We start from the raw sequence: 25,408 nt of genomic DNA, 5'->3' as shown, positions 1-25,408 counted from the left end.
GTGTATCACACTTTTAATTTCTGCCAAATTGTTTAGATTATCACCATAAACAGTGCTTTTGAGATATCCCCATAGCCAAAAGTCACAGAGGTTGAGGTCTGGTGGGAAGAGGAGAAGTGTCGGCTTATAAGACGTTCATTCGTGAAATGTTGCCTAAGTATAACTGTGCGACACACGTGAGGTGGAGCGCAACCCTGCATAAAATTCGTAGTATCTAAAATGCCACGTTACTGCAGTTCATGTATCACGAAACATTTTAACATTGACTCTAAGTGAGCTGCAATCACAGTGGTCGAGCTGTCGACTGCTCTTCAGAGAAAAATGGTTCAGTTATAAAACTAGCTGTCATTCAACACCAAACGGTGTGGAATGACTACTATGCAATCAAATGCAGTAGGAGAATGCAATGAAACTAGATAGATAACATGAGGGATTTCTTTGGCGAAAATCGATTAAGAGCATTTTGAATTAGTATCTTCATGTTTTAGGGCCGAATTCAGACTTCAAAAATTACAAATTAGCGATCTGTAAGAAAACGATTTCCAGATTTTATGCATTTGTGCAAGTTATTTGCGATCTCACATTTTCTAATCGCTAATTCGTGGTTTTCAAGGACGAATTTCTCACTTACACGAATGGCGCACTCGAATTTTTTATCGAATTTAACGCCTTTAAATGGTAATTTGCTTACTTCAAAGTTTCTTAATGGTATACAACATATTAAACCCGTGTAACAAAAGCTTACGTTAGATTCCGACCCATATTTCGTTTAACAATATTGCATACAGCGCCATTTCCCCCCTTGTGGTGAGGTTTCGAACTTCCGTTTTTTTTCGCGGAAAATAAATTCCCATGACCTCCTTCACACGATTACCAAGTTTGATAACATTTGATCCAGTAGTTTTCCTTTTACGACCGTTTCAATGTGGAACTTTAATTATAAGCACTCTGTATATTATTAAATTTTAATTTGAAGCTATGCGTTTTATGTATACCATGCGTAAAATTTTCGCTTTATGGAAAAATAAACAATCGAAGCAAATATACTTAGGATAATGGACCCAAACTGAAAAAAATTCCCCTCCCTCCGAAAATAAAATATTGAAACTTCGACCTTGAATTTATTGGGTTATCGAAATATTTAATTTAACTTATCTTCTAAGTCCTAGTTCCGACAACAATTCCGTCAAAAATTACGAATTATATAAGCTGAAGTAAAAGATTTAGTAAATATTCACTGTATGATTATAGAAATTACGCTGATGCAACTTTTTGTCTGACTGCACAACATGTAATAGAAGAGAAGGCTTGTAGAGATCTGTTTTTGACATGCCTCTAAAAATAGATGTCATACTCCTTTTGTCTCTTCAATGTCAAAAAACGTTCCTTTGAGAGGCAACATTAGTTTTTGGGAAAGAAAAAAATCACAAGAAGACAAATTTGAAGAGCATGCAGGACGATTGAGTACACATACTTATTTTCGGAACACAAGCGGTTCTCCGACTGGTTATTGAATAATGAAAAGATGCATTGTCATGCTATACAAAACATTTGGATTACGTTTTCTGACTGAACACGTAAGTTCGATCCTGAGTTCACACGTTTTGATCCTGAGCTTGTAGGACTAATAGCACTGGATTTAAACATTTCTTTAATCTTCCGAGAACGTTCCTTCTTTAGCTCATATTCCAAGAATATTAAGTGAATACAATTATTGCAAAATAAATTGAATATTCATTTGCACTACGGCTTGGTAGTTTACTAACGAGTTAAGAAAACTTAAATTCTGCTTTTTGTGTCTAAGAATACAACAATATTTTAAATATTTACAAATAAAATATTAAATTGGAGATTTAATTGGAGCCTCACCAGTTGCCTAGCATTTGAAGATTGTTAAATACTAATTGTTTGTTGCGAAGTCTAACACAGCCTGCATGTTGGTTTTCGTAGTTTTCAAGGTTCTCTTTACAAAGGTTCTCTATGAAAGCATCTTAATCAAATAGCCCCCATGTTCTTTCTATGTTCAAATAACCAACTAACCTAGTTTAAGCGAGATTTTCTAGTGAAGTTACTAGCAAAACGCGAATACTCATTAAAAATTATGTAGCTTGCCAATCGGGAGTAAGATACGGCGCCAATAATTGAATTGCTATTACGGTACGCTGTTTCTAAACTTAGATGGTCATTCCTTAATGAAATATAATTGATTTGTAGCTTCTACTAGAGCTGACGGTAAGAATTGAAGTGGAAATAAATAATATCGTGTGCAATCTTGATTAATATAAAATTTAAGATATTGGCATAGAAAAATATTCGCATTCAGACAGAAAGTTTTATGAAATATTTGCAATTTCATTATAAGAAGGATTTATTAATAACCGTAATAATTACTTATTATATTACTGAAGATTATGATTCAGTTCTTGACAATTACATTCTAAATTAGAATTTTAAGGATATAATGAAAATACGCTACGCACAAAAATACATTTTAGGATAAAAAATGAGTTGATTTTTTATGTTTTAAAACTTCTTAAATTCATTTAATCAACATCGTATCCTCGTTGTTAATTGAATCCAGAATGTTGGGTGTCGTTTATATAATTATTTTTACTTGTCCACAGAACCTGCTGACTTTTCCAGCCATTAAGTAGCTGCAGATCATTTCTACATAACCATTGAACTTCCATTAATTCAGTCTCTAGAGGGTTGTATGTTTATATCATAATTTGACGTTTATAAAAAATGATTATTCTAAATATTATGTTTCTATAAAAATATACTCTGCTTTAAAAATATGGATAATAGTATCAGCCGCTCTTTCAGACACTTCAAAAGCAACAGTTTGTTTAGAAATAAATTATGCAGTTAATGTCATAAAATTCAAATAAATATCAAACAAAAATTCTCAGTTTTAGACAATTCGATTTAAACGAAGTAAAGTAGCAGACGATAAAACGCCGAAGGTAAAAATTTACTCTTACAAAAACTTACTCTTAAGTTTTTTAAAAAAAGAAAAGATACGAGAGAAATTTAAAAAAAAAATAGTTAAAAATTTGAATAATATCATCTATAATTTAAAAAAATAGCCTTTCATATAGTATTAATAAATATTTATTACGCATCATTGAGGGAACAAATTTTATATAATTAACTCTCCGTAAAATTTTACTTGAATTTTTGGTTAAAAATAGCTGTGGCAATTCACTGTAACAAAAATCCATAAACCGCATTTGGCGTTATTATCGCCCCAAAAAAAGATGCCAAATTTCAAAACGCGAAAATATGTAAATTCATGTATACCTTAAAAAATTTTGAATAAAAAAGTCGAATGTTTTGCAGATATGCTTAAAAATACACCTACTTTAAGATGAAAAAGTTTAATAAAAAAAGAAATATTAAATATTTATCAAATTCAATTAACATTGAATAGCTAAAATTTTGAGAGCTAATATTTTAAAAACTACTAGTTCGATTTTTACAAAACTTAGTATTCTGGCATAATTTGAGTAGTAGAATCGAAATATGGAAAAAAAATGATATGTTATTTCAGAAAAAGTCCAATTTTATGTCAAAATACCTATGTTAGATTAGTGCTATATATAAATCAAATATATATCTTAAGTCGCGCTTTCGATCGGCCCAGTAGAACGGGAGATATAGCACTGTCCCATTTTTTTTTTTTTTTTTTTTTTTTGAGCAGTGTACATATTTGATATAGTCCAACACAAAGCACAACTTTATCCACTAATAATTTTTTTAAATAAACCGATGATAAATATCCTCATATTAGACTAGAAGAGAAACACGCCAATGTGACAATCAAAATCGTAAAAAACAACCTTATATTTAGCGTAGGTATAATGAAACACTCAATCGATTTCGAGGGCAGCTAAAGGTCCCTCCTCATCAGGAGAAAGAATTACCTAGAAAGAAGAAAATAGGAATCACAGAAACACGTGGTGCTTATCAGCACTGCACGTGGTTATAACTAGATTTTTAATCAGAGTTGCACTGGCCGCCTACTTTTACTGAGCCAGGCTGTCTGATCAAGCATAAAGAAATATTAGCGAAGTTAAAATAGGGAGCGAGGGGCAAATGCACATTACGCTCAAAATCTGAACTTCAAATAATGGAAAATGCCAATGCCAATGATTTAAAAATTTCGGAGTTCCTATGGTTCAAAACCATCTACCTCCACATCAGAATTAATAAAAGCGAGCAGAAATAAGAAAAATTTGGCAGAAGTGATTTACTTGATGCACACTAGAGGGAGCCACAGGCTCGAGAAAGTTTAGGGATAGAGATGAGAAAATAAAAACTTAAGTTTCATAATTTTTGCAACCACTGAACGGATTTTTATACCCTCTGGTAGTACCAAGTGCGAGGAGGTAACGCCATCTATTGGCAAACATAATTGAATTAAGACAGTAGAATTTTAAAGGCATTAGGAAGGACTGGATTGGACTTCAAATCATTAACTACACTTTCTAAATCTTTGTGAATGTGAAAAGCCTCAAGAAAATCCAATTCGCCTATGGAAGAAGCTTTTGCATAGGCGAATTGGATTTTCTTGAGGCTTTTCACATTCACAAAGATTTAGAAAGTGTAGTTAATGATTTGAAGTCCAATCCAGTCCTTCCTAATGCCTTTAAAATTCTACTGTCTTAATTCAATTATTTTTGCCGATAGATGGCGTTACCTCCTCGCACTTGGTACTACCAGAGGGTATAAAAATCCGTTCAGTGGTTGCTTTCCATTATTTGAAGTTCAGATTTTGAGCGTAATGTGCATTTGCCCCTCGCTCCCTATTTTAACTTCGCTAATATTTCTTTATGCTTGATCAGACAGCCTGGCTCAGTAAAAGTAGGCGGCCAGTGCAACTCTGATTAAAAATCTAGTTATAACCACGTGCAGTGCTGATAAGCACCACGTGTTTCTGTGATTCCTATTTTCTTCTTTCTATGTATTTCTTTCTCCTGATGAGGAGGGACCTTTAGCTGCCCTCGAAATCGATTGAGTGTTTCATTATACCTACGCTAAATATAAGGTTGTTTTTTACGATTTTGATCCTCATATTATTTCAATATCACATTTCTTCAGGAAGCCTAACAATCTGCTGATAATATGCTATGGATTTGGAACAACAAATATTTAATAATTACAAAAAGCCGGATTTATAAGGAAGTAAAAGAAGGATTTAATTGTTTTTAACCCAATCTGGAATTTAAACACCTGTTTGATTATTTCACCGGGTGCACAAAATATCGTCCGATCAGAGAATTTTCCCCCATTGTCTTCGAAGATGCATTTTCTTTTAAATTCTCCCAGAATCACTTCACATTAAGGCATTCGTTAGAAATAGGCAAAGCTTTCAGGCAACAGTTCTGTAATAGTAATATTATTCATTGACTGTGATAGTAATATTATTTATTCATACTGTCAGTTGACACTTACCTAGCAGCTGCCCAGCCACAGTTCGTCCATCCTCTCCGACCACGGCATTCCGGGCGTCCCATGTGTCAGTGTACTGAACAAAAGCATAGCCCTTGTGCATAGAAATGCCGATGAGGCGACCATAACGGCTGAAAATACGCTCCACCTCTTCTTTGCCGACCACATACGTGTTGAGGTTACCCACGAACACGCGACTGTTAACAGATTGTGGATCGCTGCTGTTAGTATGGTTCCCGACACGCGTCATCGCTGGCACCGGTGCTGCTGCTGCTGCCTCCACGCCTAAACAAATGAAACACATCGTTAATGTTTTGCGGCTAATAAGACAAACTTCAAAAATTAAGAAAACCATGACTAAATACCGTGATAGTCTCCACAACAACAATATATTTGTCAGTGATCCCATGCGGATTTAAGTTCTTTTTCAGAAAAATTACAATCACGTTATAATATACTATTGTTTAGATTATGTAGCTAATAATTGTTGGCCTACATAAAAGATAGATGTATATGTAAAAGAAAAGAATTATAGAATACTTAGAATAAAATATTTGTTATATATGGAAGAATGAAATACTTGTTCTACTTAATGGGTAGGGTAACGGGAAAAGTTAACTGTAGTTTTATTTAAAACATTTTCTCAAGTTCATAAGAAGACAAAATTATAGCAATTTAATATTAATTACTATTGTATAGATAGGGTTTCATTAACACTTTTGAACTTCTAATATTTCAGTTTCATACTGTAAACAAACAGAATAAAAATTTTGTAAATGAACAGAGAAAATTAATTGCATAAATGAATAATATAACAAAAGAATTTACGAAGATTCGCAGCTATGTTGTCTGATTCACAGAATGTTCTACCCTTTATACTTCTGACAAAAACTTGACTTTGTTCATATACCCTATACAAATAATATAACATATAAGGAAACGAAATTTAATTTCCATTTAGTGTTATGACATGTAACATTTACTTAAAAATTCAAAATACTTAATATATCTTCCCTTTGTTGTGGCTCATCTCACTTATATAAGCCAATGATAAGGAATCAACGAATTTTATGGCAAGAAGCGCACGATTGTGTTTTTCCTCGGCGTGGGGCTTCAGTACCTTATAGTTCAGAGCACGACTTTGTCCAGATCCGTTTTAATGTTGATGGAGAACACCCAGGCGAACAGGTCGGAGGGTCTCCAACCCCTCTTCTCTTATCATAAAACACTCCAGAGAACTTTCGGCTTGCCGTGTATTCTGATTGTCTCCATGCCGTAGAAACACTATACGCTTACAAAACACCCACGCTTCCTCCAAAATTCGAATCCGCACCCAACGAAAGATTCAGCAGCCATGAACTCTAATCACTATACTTACCAGGCCAGCAAGAAAGAAAATAGCGTTCCTTGTAACTGCCAAATTAACTTTCGTTGTAAATACTGAAAAAGTAGCTTAATAGATTTCTGTTTATTGCTCTTGCTTTTCTGCATTCACTGCAAGATTTTAATTGAAGTTATTACGTCAGATATCTAGTAGCTGTTAAAAATTAGGTAGAAAAATTCTAAAAGTTCAAGCTGTATAGAGGTGATTAATTGAGTTAGAGATTTTAGCCTAGGTCTTATGCTGTTAATTAAACTTTAAAAATTGCCGCGTAATTGATCACAACAGAAACAATCAACGTTTTTACTTCCTTGTACGAAGTAAAAAGGAAGTATCGTAATCGCGAAAAGTTTCAGGCAACATATTTCAACGAAAATATCCATTTTGACCGCTATCGAATGCAATTTAACGATGTTTTTGCGTGATATCTGTACGTAAGGACAGAATAAAAGACTCTTTTCCTCCAAAAAATTATAAAACTGCTTTAAAATTAATTCTGAAGAGAATTTTTCGTGGCGTCTGTACGAACGTTTGTACGTACGTACGTACGTATCTCGCATAATTTAAAAACGAGTAGCCTCAGAACATTAAAATTTTGTATATAGGACTGCTATAACATGCAGATGTGTACCTCGTATTTTGGTTTCAATCGGCCGCACCAAACGTATATAAATATATTTATATATATAACCACTCTGTTACCCGGCTCAGTGATCTCAGTTTCTTTACTCTTATATGTTTGTAAATTGTATATTTTTGCTTTAAAAATGATTGAATTATGTTGTTTTTATCTTCCGATTAAGGTTTTCATGCCTTTCGTAATTCTGGGAGCAATATTTGTACAATTATCAACAATTTAAAAGCTGTTTAAGTGCGGTTAAGTTTTAAATAACATGGCGGACATATTTGTTTACATTTGAAACAGCAGAATTGTGGATTTGTTGCCAATCTAGAGAGACTAAGCTTCGCAACACAAAAACAACGCCTTCATTTATTATTGCGAATTAAATCATGTTTAATCCTTTCTGGAATTTTTTCGAGAAAATAAGTGTTTAAGATTTACTTCGTAATTTTTAATGCGGATATTTTGAGTTTTTATGTATTTTTTCCTTGTCGCGATGTGAGAACTGAATTAATTGAATGAGAAATACTAAATCGTCTGTGAAAAACTGTTTCTTTTCTGTTTTGTTTGCTTAATTTCTTTCATACATCGTTTTAGCTTTATTACAGTATTTGAATAGAACATGTGGCAACGATAATTCGTCAAATGATATAAATTTTGTGCATTCAGAGTTTCGTTATAGTAAACAAATATAGTGAATTTTAATGAGTGCATTTATTCTATTGTGGTTTATGCGCTGTCGACGAAGTAGATTTAATTCAATCTAATCAATCTAAATGAAATTCAAGAAAAAGAATGCGTATAATTTAATATTCCGTACAAGGAAGTCATGTGGTGTACACATCACATTTTTTCATTACGTCACAATGGACGATAAATATCAAAATATAAAGTACAAAGCAAATTATATATGATAATGATTTTCTTATACGATAATAAAAATAAATATCTTAAATGCAGATTTTTAGATAGAGGGAAAAAAACTTTCGTTGTTAATTTAGTGATGCACATGTAGCATAAATCAAGCAATTGCTTTCAATAGAAATCCAATATAAGTACATTCCTTTTTTTTTTTTGTGATCTGCTGCCATTACCTGTTCAATCCATTTATCGATCACAAAGAATTAAAAACAGTAAAAAAAAAAAAGGGGAATAGAGTGGCCACACCTACCATTGGCGTGCTTAGAATGTTCAGATTAGTCACTGGAAAGCAAAGGAAAAAAAAAGAAAAAAAAAAAAAAAAAAAACACCACACGTAATATCTACCTCTACCCACTGAACAAATTAGAGAAGACGATCACTTGCGTTAGCTTCACTACCCCATTTCTACAAGCTGAAATATTGATCATGTCTTGAAGAAAATGGTAGCTTACGGAATGCACTACATATATATTTAGTTTTTGTTTCTAATGGCATTTTTCTGAAAATTAACATTAAAAATTATGCTCGGTATTTATTGATGTTTCAAGTTTCCTGTATATTACTGAGCAGTTAATATTATCACACGTCACTTTAATAATATTTTGTTAAATGTGCGAGTTATGCCGATTCCAATATACTTTAATGTGTTGATTACAAAATGAAATCAGACTTTTTCTATCCGCGAGAGATTTGCTGCTTTAATACAGAATTACCTTCCCTCAAAATTTACCTTTATTTTTTTTTTATTCTTCGCTAGATTATTCAGATACCTGAAGTGATAAAACCCAGGAGAGGAATGGTGCGCGGCCAACTTCCACCAAGTTGCCGGTACCTTTTTGAAAGCCGGTTTTTGGCTCCCCAAAGCAAAAGGAGTGCCCGGCACCCCTTTGAATTCCAGTTTATACAATAAAGAATGCAAGCTTCATGACGCTCAGGTAAAGATCTAAATGTACCGTCGCCGACAAGCACAAAGTTTCCGGCACTATTTGAAATTTCATCATGTTTGGCCTAGTTTAATACGTTTACCATTAACTTATCTTTTAAATTTATTTATTATATATAAACATCATAAATATTTAATGATACTAAGACATATCTGTATGTATGTAATATATTCAGGAGCTGGAATTTTGATGGCGTAGAAGTGTTGAGCCATAATAACTAGGAAATTGGAGGCAAAGGTAGATTAATTCTTCAGTTTTATTTTCAACAACATGTTACAGCTACACACAAGTCAGCACATTAAATGTGCCTGTTCCAAAAAGCTTGCATTTTTGATAATTTTGTAGCAAGAAAGCACCAGCAGTCTAGCTAGGCCAAAGCGTGGAAAACAAGTACATCATTTTCAGGGTGAAATCTTATTCAGACTGAGTTAGTTTTGGTTCTCAAAACGTTTTGATTGGATAGTTAATATTGCTGTAAAATTATTATTCGCTGCTTGAGTTTTAGTTCAATTTACATCACCAGAATTACGCAAGAATCATATGGCATAGATTTTTCTCCAAATGAAGCAGTGCAAATAGAGGTTGCTATTTTTAGAATACCGAAGCTGCTAATTTAATCTTTTACGTATTCTTTATTTTTCGTACATATATATATATATATATATATAATTTATCAAGCAAGCAGTAAAAACAATTTTGGTCAAGAAAACATCTTGCGCAATATGCTGCAAAATAAGTAAAAAATAAAAATTGTAGAAAGCTCGCCTAAAAGTTACCAAGAGCTGCCGCTCCAAAAGGTTAAAGACGTTTTCAAAAATCAATACACATGAAAAGCAAATCATTAGACATGTAAAACATAAATACAATAAAATTAAATAACAGAAAAAGTTAAAAAGTAAGCGGAAAATGGTAAATTAGCCCAATTCGATATCCATACAGGCTTTTCAAGGGAAATTTCATTGTTTGAACGTCGAATCAAGCTAACCCCATTACGCGTTTCGCCGAAACAGACAATTGAAACTTTTACGCTAAAAATTTTTTGACAAAGTGTCTTGGAAATTTTAATAGTCTCAATTCTCTGTTCCAATTTCCCGACGCGTCCGCTTAGAAAGACACATTAAGGTGTTAAAATATGTAAATCAAAATCAAACTTTCTAAATCTAGTCTAAAATTAAAATCAAAACGAAAATAAATAGCGATGAGCTATTAGTCCTAAAAATACAAGTACATTCGGGCTGGGCCTGCAAGCTTGAAGATTAACAATTTAATTTTTAAATTGTAGATTTTATAAAACTGTAAGAAAACCTGTAGTTAATAATCAATATAAAATTTAAAAAAAAAAAAAAAATTGAGAAAAGAACAACTCAGTGGGTCTTGCTAAGACCAAGAAAAAGTTGTAACAAAAGAAACAAAAAACTGACCTTGGCGATGTAAAGCTGTCCCTCTGAAAACATGTAGTAAAATGGCTGCTAACTTTAAGCATCTTATTTTTGGATGACGTAGGTAGGGGGGAGCGAAGAGTTGTGGGAAGTGATTTTCGTTATCTGTAACTCGTCTCCTATTATCGGAGGGGGCCGGAAACCTCGTGAATCGTGTTAAGAGCTCAAAAAATGGCGCTTGGCTTGTATATATAGATATATCTTAGCATAATTAAATATTTTTTTTCAAATGACTGTATTGTTTATTGTTGCACAAATTTTAGAATTATGATTAATGCTTCATCCGTTTTTAAGGCATCGATATCCAGGTGAAGGATGGACTTACGACTGCTGGCGCTTCGGGAATCTTTCCGAATTACCGACAGCCTCATCTCCATCTAACGAAGAAATCTTAGAGAGGTACTTGTAATCACAGCAAAACCTCTAAAAGAATAATCCTTTCTCCCATTCAACAAGAAAATGTTAAATTTTTATTGTGCTAAACTGATGGTCTGTTAAATGCTAACCAACTAACAAAATTTATAAAGTATTATCAATATTTGCGGCAGTCGTCAAAAAGGTCAATCCCTCAGACGTTCTACTGTGCGTCGATATTTTTCAAAACAGTAGTTTGTGTTTTTTTTAATGCGCAGAGTAGAAGACGCAGTAACTGGATATTAATTATAATTTGTGTTGTAGGTATTTAAATATTTGAATTTCTGATACCAAATAAGTAACGTTTTATTTCATGTCTGTGCTCTTGAGAATTCGCCCTTACAAAATTTACGTAATTATTTTACGAAATCACAGAGAGTTAATATGAAAATATAACAGCAGTTTTTATAGTAGAAGTAAAAACATTTAAAAAAATTCACGTGGATGGAAAATACATGTAAATGTTTAGCAGAAATATACCTAAAGCCTTGAAATATGCGAAAATTATACATAATATCTACTATGAATAAAAACACAGTTTCCAAACAAAAACTAAACCTAGTTTTCATATGTCATTTACATCTATTGTAAATAAATAAAAATAAAGGAACTATGTGCTATTTTACTATATTTCTACTATTTTTAGCCACTTTTTTTTTTTATTTTTGCGTATTTTATGCACATATTTAATATAAATTTTGATTTGAATATTGCATGTATTTTTTACGTAATTTTACTAATGCACGCCACCTAAGATTTATTAATAAATTTCTGAAACTGAATATCGTATAAATGGTTTTTCGATATTTGCTTTATACTGCTTTTATATCGTTTTATAACTCTCTTCTTATCATTCTGTTGCCACAGAGTATGAAAGAAGCATAGAATGTGAAAAAGGCTTCGAACTGCTACATATTGATAGACTAGAAATATAATTACTCTTTCCACGAAGTAAAGAAGAGGAACGAAAATCACTTCCATGTAAAACATACTGTATTATTAATACTGGGAAAGTTTATAGAAATCCTAATAAAACAGGAATAGTACTGAAAAAGTGAAAAACCATCACATAGTCGAGGTAGAGTTAATGTTATGCCATATTCTAAAATATATCTTTTCCTTAAATGCACTTCTCTTTCTTCCTTTATGAGTATAAAACTACAAAGCTCAAAATATTAAAGTTAGCGGAGTGTTTACAAACCATTTGAGCAATTACAACAAAACTATGTGAATATATCATTCATTCTTTTTGGCAGATCTTGCCACTGGGTGGATGATGAAGTATTTGTCGTCTACAAGCCTCTCGCATAACCAGTTCTCAAAGTGTTGCCGTTCCGCAAAAGTAAAATTTATAATTTATTAGCCCAAAGGGTGTTAGCCCAGAGGGGCTATTAATTTCGTTTTAGCATTTCATTATAAACGGCGTTTCATTTTCTAAATTGTTGCCACCAAATAATACAGCCCTGCATTATATTTAAAGAAATGAAATAATGAAGAAATACGCATTAATGTACGTATGTATGTTTCTCGCACTATGAACAAATAACGTTATCTAGAGACATCAAATATTGTATAAGTAGAACATAAGAAGTAGAAGTGTATAAGTAGAACATAAGAAGTAGAAGTGTATAAGTAGAACATAAGAAGTAGAAGTGTATAAGTAGAACGTAAGAAGTAGAAGTGTATTAAATCATTTAACTGATAGGGATATGATAATTTGTTCCTAAACCTGAGAAGGCGGTATAAGTTGGATGACTGTCAGTTGAAGGATTTGTATATAGTGTAATTACTCAATTATATATATTGTAAAAAGATAATTGTCTTCAGACTTATACTGTTACTAAAAAAATGGGCCTATTTCATGCCTTTAGTCTGTCTAATAGCTCTTGGACAGTGAAAATTCCTTTTTCCTTTCTTAAATTCTTAATCATTGCGACACGACAATTAGCCAGAAATTAATTAATTTCCATTCACTAGTATTTTCAAAAAAAAAAAAAAATCTTAACAGACAGTCTCACTCAGATAAGAACTCCACATAATACATCCCTCAAGAATTCCAAGTCCCACCCACTACCATAAATTACTTCACCCAAGTCTTACCGACTGATATTATTCAAAGCCCAACTGCCGCTAAGAATTTTCGGACACCCTACACTTATGAGTCAGACACGAAGAGAACACTTTGCCAACTCCCCCACTAGAAAGAATGTAAGTTACTTAATACCTTTTCTGGCCTTTATATCTTCATGTACATTCACTGTTCTTATTTATATTATTTTTTATATTATTTTTATATTGTCTTTGATTTGTTTTTACAAAGTTTGCATTATTTATCTTATTTTGTAATCTTCTATGTTTATTTCAACTTTACTTTGAATTCGATTTCATAATGACAATTTCCAATGTTTAATTTTTACAAATAATATAGTACTCAAATGCATAAACATGAAAGTGTCGGGAACGGTTACTCGGGTTAATTAGGATTTCTCTACAGTAATTGATTTTTACTCCAAATTGAATTGACTAAAATGCTTCATAAGAATAAGTTCTTTGAGTATCAGCATTGGTTCATAATTCCTTCTATTCGCGGAAATATTTGGCCTGACTAGAATTGCCGGTTTGGCTTTAACTTATAACTCGAGTAAAGACGAAACACTTCCGTATTTACGTATTTTTATCAATTATTGTTCATTGAACGGGAGTTGGTTTGTTCCCCTTGAAAAGTCAACTAATTTCCGATCAATGACAATGATTACATGTTTTTAATTTTTCCTTTTACAATTGAAATTTTATTCTTCATGAAGATTTAACTCCAGTCCCCGTTAAAACATTATTAACATTTTTTTTTTTTTCAAATTACTTCAAAACATCTTTCAAAATATAACTTACCAGTATGGATTCACACTTTTAAAATAATTCTACTTTAATTAAACTTAGGAGATAATATAATCAATTAATCAATACTGTTTAGGAAATAAATTATTAAAACATTGTATAAGTATACACTCCAATGTGGGCATCTGGGAAACCCAAATTTGGAATGTGGAATATGTTTTATTAACTATTTTATATTTTGTAAAATTTTAAAGAATTTTCAGTTAACAAACTCGACGACTTCAAACCAAGCAATGCAACACTGTACAGAAAAGAAGAACATTTTTATCTCCAGCGCGCGAGACTATGTAATCGAAAATTAAAAGATATGCTCATTTTAAAATTATTTTGCGATATTGCTGTTGAATTTAATTTTATGATTTAAGTGCGAAGAGCATGATATTTAATAAATAAAGATAACACATGAAAAGTTTAAAAAACGCCCCTTTGAGCGTAATATATAACATGAAAGATTTCAGATTTTTTTTTATTTTCTTTCAAACTTAATTAATTTTTATTTTCTTAACAAACTGAGCAATTTAAAAGTTTTCAGTGAACTTCTTAATTATTTAGATCTTTATTTTTTTAATATTGCGTTTGTCTAATACAAACTAAAATGCCTACAGTGATATTATTAGTAAAAATATCTCTAACACCACATATTACGTGTCCAGCAAAGAATCTTTTGTTTATTCTTAAGATAAACAGTAAAGAATACAAAACCTATGCTCTTCCAAATTTACGTTCTAAATACATTCTGCTTAAACATAGCTTTAATTTAATAAATTTTAAATTAACTTTCTTAAATAACATTAATAGCAGTCTTAATTAATAATTAATAATTAAGACTAAAGTAAAACCTAAAAGGGACAAGAATACGGAAACACATTTTCGTATGATTTTTATGTCACTACATTCTTCTTTCCGATTTTGGCAAGGCTTCTTACTGTTTCTTTTTGTCGAACATAACACGTGTAGGAATTATGTTCGTGAAATATTTGCCAAAATCTATTTTGAGCAGCCCTTTCAGAGAAATATGCATAGTGTAACTGCGTCATCACTCGAGAGCTTATTACTGTTATCCGTTTTAATCAAAATAAATTGGAAGGGAACCACCACTGAATAAAAATAAAACTGATACAACATTTTGCATTGTACCAGAACAATATGCCTTCGTCAGAAGGAAATCAGTATCTCTAGACACCTCGGGATATAGAATTTAACCGGTTTATTTTTTCATCTTAAAAGCATTCTCTGTTATGATGTTGAGCTTCAGTTTTTAGCACTTTTAGGATTTCAGGGAAAAAGTGCCTTTTTAAATTTTTTTGTAATCTTTCATCAAAACCATCAAAATATTCAGAAAGTTGATTCCTTAAAACTTTTATTACGCTTATTAAGGCACATACTCTTATTTTGAGAGTAATGGAAATGAAAGTCGTATTATTACGACTTGCCAACTTTGAAGTCTGAAAAATAGGAAGATTTTTGCGGGAAAGCTGGGAGAATTCGAGAGATTCTTACGCTCTGCGGAGACGCGATTTTAAGAGAACAGCAAATTGACTTTAACCAAATTTATAAAGCATGATTTATACTACTTTAGTATTTACAATGGAATTCTGAAGTAAAATATATTAATATTTATTTGGACGTTCTAGATTTTAGGTTCTTTTGGCTAATTTAATTTCATTTTGTAATTTTCTTAAGCACTCATACCGAGAAAACACTGAATAGGAAAATCAAAGCTTTTATTTTTCAAAGTACTTTTAAAGAAAATGAAAATAAAATGAACGGCTAATACTAAATAATAAAATTAATTAATTAATTAAAATGAATATTTAAAATACTGTGGAATACATGGAATAAACAATCTCTTCTCTTCATATCGGTTAGGTTTACTATCCCCTTCACATCGTTTCGATTTAACCATGTATGCAGATTCGATATTTTTGATGAGAAACCTGCTTTCACGTTCTATTTCGCTTAATGTCTTGGTCGGTCATGTCACCATTCGAATGCATTTTCTGGTTTTAGGGTCGAAAAGACGATGCTGCTTTGGTAACGAAGAAATGAGAGGGTAAAAGCTGAAAATTCATAGATTGGATGATTTGTCGGAAAAAAAGATAAAAGACCGAGAGTTTCCCGATAAAACTAAAAGAGTCAAAAATATGTAATATCTAGGATAACAAGAAGGCACTCTGTGATTATAATTTAATACAGCAGCTAGAAGAAAAGCAGATAGAAAAATGGGAAGAATTTAGCTTTTTCAATGATGTATGAATTACGTTATTCCCAATTGTTTAAAATTGCTTTCAAATACTACATCGCGCCAAAATCGCATTTTAAAATCAGAGAATGGGGAAGAAACATCAGAATTTTAATCAAGGAAATAGCAATTCAAAAATATCCTCAGAGACAATTGGGTTACTTTTACACGTGTTTCACTATGCGTGTTTTCCTAACTTGCGCTTATAACATTCAGATGAGCATACATATGGGAGATTAGGTTTGCTCTCAACACAAATTTTGGGATGAATAATACAATTTTCAAAAAGCGCCAATAAATCTCAAAGATAAAGTTAGAGATGAACGAATATGTAGATCAGAAAACAGATAAAACATCATAGAAATAGCCATCCGTAACAGAAACGATAAGTAATTAATAATCTAAATGGCGCTAATAAAAAAGCTTCGACAATTAAACGGAAATACATGAACATAATAGCTCTTCATAGGTACCGAATGTACTTCTTTCAAACTAACGAATACATTTCCGATCAAGACTCTTAAATGATTTGAATTTTGTCAACAGAAGCAAGTTGAAGGTTAAATTTTTAGCAGTATTAAAGATACTGACTTCAAATATTGAAAATTAGAAAACATAAATTGAGGCCATATCAGAGTTCTATGGAGAACAAATTGTTGATGCTTGCCTGACTGCTTGAATGCAGAAGATCTTCTCGATGCATTGACAGCCAGTTATTCACGTTCATAAATGTACCCCTAGAAAACAAAACAACGTTCACAGTAGGAATACGTGGTGAGGTAAGAAGTTACTCGAAAAAGCATATAAGGTATTTCTCCAAGCCTTCTTAACGAGCCTCCGTGGTGCAGTGGTCTGCACGCTCAGCGCGTAATTGAGAGGTCCGTAGCTCGGTTCCCGGCGAGGGCGTTGCTAATTTTTCAACTTGCCTGCTTACAAAAAATTCCTAATGCCTCTACAGTGGCGCCCGAACTAAAGGGGTGGTGGATGATGATTTTCTTCACCCAGAATTTGACGATTGGGTCCCCTAAAACCCCCAGTCGCCCTTTAAAAGGGGGAGTATATCAGGTATTTCTCCCGCCCCCTTAGCGAGCCCTTGTGGTGTAGTGGTCTGCAAGCTCAGCGCGTAATTGAGAGGTCCGTGGTTCGATTTCCGGCGAAGGCGTTGCTAATTTTTCATCTTGCCTGCTTCCAAAAAAATCCTAACGTCTCTACAAGCATTAAAAAGTTTTGGCTAAAAATATGAAACAGTAAATACTCAAATTATTGTACAACTTGTCATTCTTCTGAACCCATTGATTTCTACAAAACGTACCCAGTGAGGGCCTTGATACGGTAAACATTCAAAATCAAACAACTAAAAAATACATTGATAAACATCCTCTATATTAAAAGCCAGTTTTAGTGGCGTCAAAAGCGCACAACAGGGGGAAATACACAATGCAAAATGTCTTTGTTTAAAAATGAGCCTACTTTCACTGCCTTTCCTAGTTTCGAAAGAGAATATCTGAGAACAGATCTTTCAGAATCGTGTGACATGTGTCCTCTCGTCCGCAGAGTAAAGCATGGAAGAGGACTAGTGACAATTTGAACAGCAATATCGTGGAAGGGTCTGTGAACACTTATTATTCTTGGCAGTCAAAGTTTATGGATGAGCGAAGTCCACATATTTACTCAAACGTTATACCCAGATACTTTGTATACCGTGTATCAGGACAACAGTACACAAGCTGATACACTAAAAGTAGTGGCAAAATGATTTGAAGTGCGCTTGAACGTCTTCCATGTCCTGCACAATCTCTTGACCTGAACATTATTGAAACTGAGGAACTCTGAAAAATATATTTGGAAAAACATTTGTTCATCCATTATTATGAAATGAAATAAATTATTCTGCAAAAGAAATAGCTAAAGTACCTTTAATGGTTAACTAAGGTTGGTATCTGATATTTCCAAGAAGAATCGCTGCGTTAAAAAGAGAGAGAAAGAACGAAAAAGAAAATGTAGGCCTGCAGTGGATTAAAGTGTATTACTGTCTAGAAGTATTACTCTTTTATATACAATTTCATGATACAAATCCTGTGGAGAAGAATTTCTCAATAAAGATAGTGTTTATTGCAAATTATTAGAAAATGTATCGAAAAAAGTATTCAGTGAAGTATTAAAAATATTCAGTGAAGGGGCTTAAGAATTTATCAGATGGACATGAAGAGATCTCCAGTTGTATCACTGAAAACATTTTAAAAAGTGCATGATACTTATTTGATTTCTAAATTTCAACCCTTAATATCGTTAGCAACATGCTTTCGAAATAAATCTCTTAATCCTGGTAGTGTGGACGCATGGTCTACTAATTATAGATTTCAGTTTATTACTGCACTTCAGTATCAAAATTAAAGGCTGAAACTATTAAGTTACAAACAGAATGACAATTTAGAATTCTTCGAATTTTTGCAACGGTATGTTGCAACTTATGATCTTCTTTCTTATTCTTATTATTTACATTTAACAACATAGATAAGTGAAATTTTGCTTACCTTTCCTGATGAATATCCACAGGAACGCTCGGAATTCCTTTTCGTTTTTATTACACAGAAGCTTTATTTACAGCTATGTACAACAATTGTCTGCTTACATTAGAACGTTCAACATGTTTCTCGGGTTGCCACTACATCTATCTCAAAAATCCGCAATGCGGTAAGAAAAATATAACAAGCTAAAAGTAAAAAACGCTGCGCCCTCTCGTAGCCAGCTACATATACTGTAACATCCTCCCCCTCGATGAACTCTTGGTTCATCAAAGGATTGGATTATGAAGTTATCTTAAACACTAAATGTTTTTAATGTTCTACAAGTTTAAGTGTTCATAGATGCAGTGTTCGCAATTTAAGTTCATTGTATTCAGTTCAAAGAGTTCAAGTCATTTTTAATGGGTACAATAACTGCACAGGACGACGAAGATGAGTTCCATTAGCTAAACGGACAGTGCAAACCCTTATTTTCCCATCTTGTCCTGGATGACACTCATGTACAACTCCCATCTTCCATAATAATCTGGTAATTTTTCTTCATGTACTAGAACTACAGAGCCTTTCAAAAGATCTGTTAGGGCATTACCTCTCTGAATTTGTTTTACGTTTCTAATTTCAAGTAAGTATTCTCTTTTCCATCTTTTCCAAAACTCTTCTAATAACCTTAGCTGGTATTTATATCGTCTTGTTAAATTTTCTTTAGTTGATTTAGGTTCAAGAATTTTGCCAGATGGTAAGGATGGCTGTCTTCGTTCAACTAGAAAATAAGCTGGCGTCAGCGGTTCTGGTTCTCCAACTTTACTATTAACATACGTCAGTGGACGTGAATTCAATGTCGCCTCAATTTCAATTAAAACTGTTTCCAACTCTTCAAATTTAAGTGAAGCCTTCATGAGTATTTTCTTCAAACATGACTTGATAGATCTAACAAGCCTTTCCCAGAAAAAGCCCCACCAAGCCGGTTTCTCTACATTGAATTTCCACTCAGTACCTTTATTACCAAAATAATTTTGAACTTCTGTGTCCTTGATGGTATTCCATAGTTTTTGTAAATACTTGTCTGCTCTTTTGAAGGTTTTTGCATTGTCTGAATATATTATTCGACATGCTCTTCTTCTTGAACAAAATATTCTAAAGGACAGAAGAAAATTGTTTGATGTTTGGCTAGACACTAGTTCCAGATGCACTGCTCTGGTTACAGCGCATGTATACAGAGCAATACAAGCTTTCCGAGTTTCATCCTTTGTACTCATAGGACCAGAAAAATCAAGTCCTACAACTTCGAAGGGATTTGCCTCTGTTATTCTTTCGGTTGGTAAAGAAGCGATATCTTAACTTAGTGGCTTAACTTGAAATCTGTAGCAAATCACACACTTGTTAATATTACGCTTTACACGCTGTCGACCTTTAAGTATCCAAAATTTTTCCCTAATTTGAGTTCTGGTTTCAGCTACACCAGCGTGTCCTTGCGTTTCGTGACATTCTTTAATGTTATGATCTGTGAAATGAGACTTCTCAGGTAGTATTGCTGGGTATGTTTGATTATAGCTTAACCCAGCATTTTGAAGCCTACCTCCGAGTATTCCATTTGAGTCTACAAATGGATTTAATGTAAATATTTTCGAGCTATGTATGCTTTGTTTCATCTTTAATTTCCTTATTTCTTCTCTAAAATTTTCTTCCTGAGTTTTCTCGATCCAGAAATTCTCTGCTTCACTCATCTCTTCAGCCTTGACAGGTCCAATTCTTCTTAGTTTTGGGTTTTTGACATTATTGATAAATCTGAAAACATAAGATGTTATTCTGTATACTTTCTTTATGTCACTGAAGTTCTCGATAGGAATGATAGGTTCGCTGCTTTCAACAATACAGTTTGCTGTTAAGATTTCTTGCATCTTTCCTTTTCGTTTCTCAGAATTTGTTATTTTATCATCTTCATTACAATTTCTCGAAGATCTGGGCCAAACGTTGTTATCTTTGACAAGCCAAGGTGGGTCATACCACCACAGTTCATTTTTTGAAAGGGTTTCTACCTTCTGCCCTCTCGTCAATAAGTCCGAAGGATTCTCATGGCTGAGACAATAATACCACCAATCTGGATCAGTTTTCTCTTGGATTTCTAAACACCTACTTCGTACAAATTGTTTCCATTTTGTCGGATGAGCCTTGACACAATGTAGTACAATTTCTGAATCTGTCCATATATAAATCTTCCCTTCTATGTTTTTCAACGAATGTCGAATGTATGTGATGAGTCGAGCTCCCATGACTGCTCCTAAAAGCTCCAGTTGAGGTAACGTAACCCTTTTTATGGGAGCAACTCTTGCTTTGGACATAACAAATGATGTCTTTGTTAACTCATTTTCATTGTATCTCAAATATACAACGGCACCATATCCCTTTTCGCTACTATCTGTAAAACAGTGCAATTGAATATTCGACAGATTACCTTTTGACAGATTGTTGAAACAATGTCTTGGAATTTCAACATTTTTTAATTTAAGAATTTCATTATACCAGGTTTTAAATCGGTTCTGCAATTCTTGATCAAGTGGTGCATCCCATTGGTATCCTCTTTGCCAACATTCTTGCATCATCATTTTAGCTGCAACAATAAAGGGAGATATGAAACCGATAGGATCGTATAGTTCGCCCGCAACTTGAAGAATCTTCCTTTTTCTTATTTCCTCAGCCGGATCCTTGAGTAATTCATCTTTGATTCGAAATTTCAGTTTATCTGCTTCATGATTCCAGATATATCCTAACAAAGTGCTATTCATTCTGTCTCCATAAAACTTCGTATTTTCAGCTGCATTCCAAATCGCATGTAATTGGGCGGTATTGCTCCTCCACTTTCTCATATTGAAACTAGCAAGCATCATAATCCTTTTCACATCTTCATAAATTTCTGCAGCTTCTTCTTCATCATCTGTACCATGAATCAAATCATCTACGTAAAAATGTTCTTCAAGAAGCTGACAGATCTTCGAATATTGTGCCTTCAACTTTCTTGCGTGATGCTTTATAGTTGCTGCTAGTACAAAGGGGCTACAGGTTGCTCCGAATATTACACGCTTCATTTTTAAAATCGTCGGTTGCTCCTTTTCCTTTGAAGTCCAAAGAAATCTTACTGCATTTCTGTCCTCAGGCTTCAACAGAATTTGTAGAAAAGCTGCTTCGATATCTGCAGCAAATGGTATTTTGTGTAGACGAAATTTAATTAGAAAATCTAATAATTCAGGGTTTAAATTTGGTCCTGAATGTAAGCAATCATTTAAAGATAGACTGTCATGAATATGCGAAGAAGCATCAAATACGACCCTTAATTTTGTAGAATCGTGATCTTCTCTGATTACACAATGGTGTGGCAAATAATAGATGTTTTCTTCGGAATTCTTCGGAGCCTTTTCAGCTATTCCTTTATTTAGATAATCTTCAATTACCCTTGAATACTTGCCATAAATTTCAGGATTTTTCTTAAACCTTCTAAGTAAACTGTACAGGTAACTGACAGGTACGGGTAACTGACAGGGGTGGCATCTGTTTTTACTAATTTCGCAGCCCTATAAACCTCCAAACAGCTTACAAATTTAATCATTTTGCCTTCTTGCCATACTGTTTCCGTACAATAAATATCTTTTTTGTATTTATTTTCGTTCATGGTGTTGCAATTTTAAAGGCCAGCAGAGTATGAATATACGTATTTTATATAGAGAGAATAAATAATGAGCTCCAGTCTTCAGACCCTGGCAAGTAAAAAATGCAAAAGTCATATTTTTCGCTTTGTCCTTCGCTTTAGATTAATATGGATTTTATATCAAACTAAATCGATTTAGAGGCCAACGAACATAGATCGCTTTTTCTTCAAAATTCCTTGATCCGCCAAAACATAATGCAGAATATTTATGCTCTTTCAGGACCAATCGTCTTCACGGAACGTATGCCAGTCGCCTTCCTCGTGGAACGTATCTTCCTCTTGGAACGTATGTCAGTCACCTTCGTTATCTATATTGTAAAATTTATGCCAATCGAAGGTTATTTTTTATCAAAATTTACATTGACACGCCTATTTTCTACCAAATGTTTATTTCTAGAAAATCTGGAAAAGAAAATGCGGTATATATTTTTAAACTACATATTATACGGCTCTATCACTGTATAGTAACTTAGTGTATTTGATAAATTTTTAAAGCGTATTAAGATCTATGTAATATTTGATCGGGGAAAGGATCTTATAACAGCTGAAGAGGAAGGGAGATTAAAGAGGCTTCACTGAACATGTGAAAAACGACAGATTTCTGGGTTAAAAAGAGTATATATAGGATTTTAAGGATTTTTTTTGTTTGTTTGTTTGTTTACTTGGGAGAGTGAATTTTGCCGATAGGGTATAACTTTTTTTGTCGATAGGGTATAACTTTTATTTGTAAGTTCTTCTCTACGGAGCCAGATAAGCATTGACAGATCATCAACGGTAAGGGGAAGCTAGAAGAAAACTTTTGTTGCTATTTTCTTACAGCCAAAAACTAAACTTTACGATACACGTTTTTTTTTTTTTTTTTTCTTTATTGGCAATGTCCTAGTTTCTCTTTGACAAAATCAACAATGATTTTGTTTCTGTGACATTCAAAATTCGTTCTGACATTCAAAATATGTAGCTAGAGGTTTCATTCTTGAAGTTTTATTTCTAGATATATACATCTAATCATAAAGTTCATAAGCTAAAACAGAACATTAAAGCTAAACAAAAAGTTATGTCGGTATTACAGGATATGATTTTACATATGATATCATAGGATTTTGCAAAAATAATATATAACTTTTTTAATAACCCGCATAGGATATTCATTTATAGGCAGGTTTCGTGGAGTTTTGAAATATTTCAAGATTTAATTCATGATGTAGCTGCAAAATAAATTCTTATTGTTTCTATTGTTCTAGAGTAATTAAAACACATTTTGTTGATACAAGGCTGCGAATTCTGCAATCTTTACAATCCACGAATCCTACAGACCTTGAACTAATTCGAGTTTCAAAAAGTCGGATCTTTGGGGTTTTTTTCCCCTTTTAAAACTATAAACTTAAGTACTTAATCTAAACTGTAATCTTAAATTGCTTAATTTAATTTTGAAGTCACCTGGTTCAAAATAATTAATCTGTTTCTTGTTTTCCATTCTAGTTTTGTTGTTGCGTTGGGAGTTATCCCAATTGTCTGACAGGAACATCAGAACAAGCCCACAAGGACATCAAGATTGCGCCTGTTGTTGGCAAGAGCCTTGAGCACCATACAAGTGGCAGAACTACTTTGTTCAGTTTCGCCCTCAGTTTTGATGAAAAGCCCCGGAGGGACAAGCCCGAGAGTCTTCCACGCCTGTTTCTCTACTAACAACCACTCGAGAGAACTTTCGGTTCGCCATGTATTTAGAGTGCCTTCATGCCGCAAAAATGGTATACATTTACGAAGATCCATGCCTTCTCCAGGGTTCAAACCCGGGCCCTTCGGTACCGCAGTAGGCTCCTTTAACCACTGCATCTTCTGGGTCGCCTAGTCTAGTTTTGCATTCTTTTATTTTTCTTGTTTTCTCGCTTTTAACTTTTTTATATTGCACTTATCACATATAAAATTTATGTACTTAAGAAAAGTAAAATATCTGAAATCATCTTAATGTGTTTTTATCCCTATATTTATTTTATGATTTCTTCCTTACTACATGATGCAGCGTTATATGAATTAACAAATCATTATAAGCTTTTATTAATAACTTTTTGAAATCAATGGGATCTTGATTTTGCCGATATTTACCAGCACATATTAGGCTATCGACCCCCTTTAGAATTTCAACGACCGTCAGGGGGGTAAATACCGATACGTATACCTGATCTGATCTAGTGGATAAAAAAACGAACAGGCATCACAAAAATCATAGTTATAAGCTACTTTAAATACGTTACTAAAGTAACTTGCCTCTAAAATTGTTTGAGAGTGACTTAATAATATAGGTTGACAAAGCATGCAGTATTTAGGTACGCAATTGAAATTTAGACTTTAAAAAGCGATATAAATATGAGTTTAGATTTACTCATGCAACAAAACGCTGTGCTAACACGTGTATTTATTGTTAGCGTAGGATCTCACTGGCAATTTTCCGGAAAATCCTTTGGCCAGTTTCCAAGCACAGTTACATTAACCTAGCGAAACTCGGTCAGAGTTATATAACTAAAGTGTAGAACTGTTTTGTTGAAATTTTCTTGAAACATTTCCCTAAACTATTGCCAATTGTTTTAACCATCGTATATTAAAGTAAGAAATGAGATCAGAGACACCCAAAAAAAGAAATTCTGAAAATGTAGAAGCACTTCAATAAATTTTAAACGTATGTTGGCTTCTTTCGAGGGAGCAGTGATATAATTGCGATCATCAAATTCTCAATAGTAATTAAAAATATGAAATAACTTCAGATTTTTACAGATAGATTGTAACCATTTTTAAATCTCCTAAAATTTGCTTTTATCCATTATAGGTGACAAAATGTTCTGCAATTCTCCTTTCTAAAGAAAATATGGTAGATAT

At 33.1% G+C, this 25,408-nt stretch overlaps 1 protein-coding gene and 1 long non-coding RNA gene across 5 annotated transcripts in view; one reads left to right on the top strand and one right to left on the bottom strand.

Moving 5' to 3' along the window:
• LOC118180950 (uncharacterized) overlaps nt 1-25,408 on the bottom strand; it is an 833,338-nt gene that overhangs the window by 331,781 nt on the left and 476,149 nt on the right. For all 4 annotated transcript variants that reach the window (XM_085815557.1, XM_085815559.1, XM_085815558.1 and 1 more), the window contains exon 2: nt 5,458-5,739. In XM_085815557.1, the coding sequence (XP_085671683.1) occupies nt 5,458-5,739 (282 nt within the window). The remainder of the gene's footprint in view (nt 1-5,457; nt 5,740-25,408) is intronic.
• On the top strand, nt 9,156-24,484 carry LOC118187486 (uncharacterized). Its single transcript, XR_004757956.2, has 3 exons — nt 9,156-9,313; nt 11,056-11,160; nt 24,017-24,484. It is a non-coding gene; the product is annotated as an uncharacterized LOC118187486 (long non-coding RNA).

The sequence above is a fragment of the Stegodyphus dumicola genome, chromosome 4 (genome assembly GCF_044657685.1).
Source record: "Stegodyphus dumicola isolate Sdum_Otavi_A_Nest chromosome 4, ASM4465768v1".
NCBI classification, from domain to species: domain Eukaryota; kingdom Metazoa; phylum Arthropoda; class Arachnida; order Araneae; family Eresidae; genus Stegodyphus; species Stegodyphus dumicola.
This window is presented reverse-complemented; position numbering and strand designations above follow the sequence as displayed.